Raw genomic sequence first — 1,507 nt, 5'->3', positions numbered from 1 at the left:
GCGGCCGCCATCCCGCCGCACAGGAGGAGCCACGGGAGCATGGACACGGCCGCCAAGTTGCGACCCTCCTCGTCCGAGTGGAGTGCCTCGTCGTGTAGCACCGTCGCCGCGCCGGGCAGGCGTGGCCGCGGCACCGACCCGCGATCGCGCCTTGGGCGGGCCTTGAGCGCCGGATGGAGGCGCGAGTCCGGATCAGCGGGGGCGTGGCTCCACAGCGGCGCGTTGAGGAAGCGGCCGGACCGGTTCGCGGACGCCTTCCAGAGTGGAGCCAGCAGCGACGGCCTCGGAGCGCCTACCCGCCAAACGGGGGAAGGGTGCTGCGCGGGGGAAGCCTCAAGTGGCGCGCGCGGCCGCCACGCGCCGTTGCCACCCACCCTCGCCAAGTTGTCCATGGCCGCGGGTGTGATGTCTGACGCCGCGGGCCGCCTCACGTCCCCCGCACCCTCGAGGCGAGCAAGCGCCTAAGGTAAGGTAAAGGTAAGGTAAACTTCTCCACACACACGAGGTGGTGGGGCAAGGGGGGGCAACCCTCGCGTCTCCACGTCTAACGACAGGAGCCCCACGGCATTCAAAGTGCAAGGCCCGGTGCGCGTGGGTGAGCGGTGTGTGTGTGTGTGTGTGTGTGTGTGTGTGTGTGTGTGTGTGTGTGTGTGTGTGTGTGTGTGTGTGTGTGTGTGTGTGTGTGTGTGTGTGTGTGTGTGTGTGTGTGTGTGTGTGTGTGTGTGTGTGTGTGTGTGTGTGTGTGTGTGTGTGTGTGTGTGTGTGTGCAAGCGCCTCCGCCGCGTCGGGCGTCAGGGATGCCGATGGGGCGCGTTCCGCCTCTGCAACCGCCCGTCGCAGCCTCGGGCCCTCATCGGCGTGCCCTTTGGCGATCGAGAGGGGCGGCGGTGGCGGTGGCGGTGGCAGCGGCGGGGCGTCCGCAATCGACGCAGCACCGTCGCGAGGTGGCGACGCGGCGGCATCGGCAGCGCCGGCTGGCCGCGCATCGGCGCTACACGGCTTCTCCTTCTCGCACATGGCGGGCGGCGAGGCGGCGGCTGCGGCGGTGGCGGCGGCGGCGGCAGTGGCGGCGGCGGGGTTCTCGGCGGCGGGCGGCAGCGGCCGAGGCGAACGCGACGGCGGTGGCGGCGGGCAGCGCTCGCAGGAGAGCGCGCAAGTCGAGTTCATGAATCCGGGGTTGGTGGCGCACTGGTCGTCGAGCGCCCACGACCAGCAGCTGCCGTGGAGGTCAGCGCAGCCTGGGGAGGGGAAGCCCGCGCGGCCGTGAGAGCGCGCCTGGCGGACACGCCTCGCGCGGCGCAAGCTCGGCGCCGCGCCTGAAGCGCTCGCTGCCGCGGGGTCGAAGGGCGGACGCTCTTCGGGAGGGCACAGGAGTGCCTCTTGGCCAGGGCAGTGCGTCCGGTAGTAGCCACAAAAGGCCGCGTTCAGCGTCCGGACCACGTGCGCCCCGAGCCGCTGACGGGCGTTGGCCGGCCGCGGCGGCGGCCCGAAGAAGCGGCGGCGGCAG

At 71.4% G+C, this 1,507-nt stretch overlaps 1 protein-coding gene across 1 annotated transcript; it reads right to left on the bottom strand.

The window, feature by feature from the left end:
* Positions 1-9: 9 nt before the first annotated feature.
* On the bottom strand, positions 10-1,142 carry EMIHUDRAFT_460837 (hypothetical protein; the record flags this gene model as incomplete). The annotated part of the gene is made up of 3 exons (XM_005764344.1): positions 775-1,142; positions 362-461; positions 10-292 (listed from the first exon to the last, which is right to left on the bottom strand). Coding segments are annotated over exons 1-3 (624 nt in total), but the record flags the coding sequence as incomplete, so codon positions are not given.
* Between the last annotated feature and the right edge of the window lie 365 nt (positions 1,143-1,507).

The sequence above is a fragment of the Emiliania huxleyi genome (genome assembly GCF_000372725.1).
Source record: "Emiliania huxleyi CCMP1516 unplaced genomic scaffold EMIHUscaffold_5968, whole genome shotgun sequence".
Taxonomy (NCBI): Eukaryota; Haptophyta; order Isochrysidales; family Noelaerhabdaceae; genus Emiliania; species Emiliania huxleyi.
The sequence above is the reverse complement of the archived record's forward strand: the minus strand, read 5'-3'. Positions and strand labels throughout refer to the sequence as shown.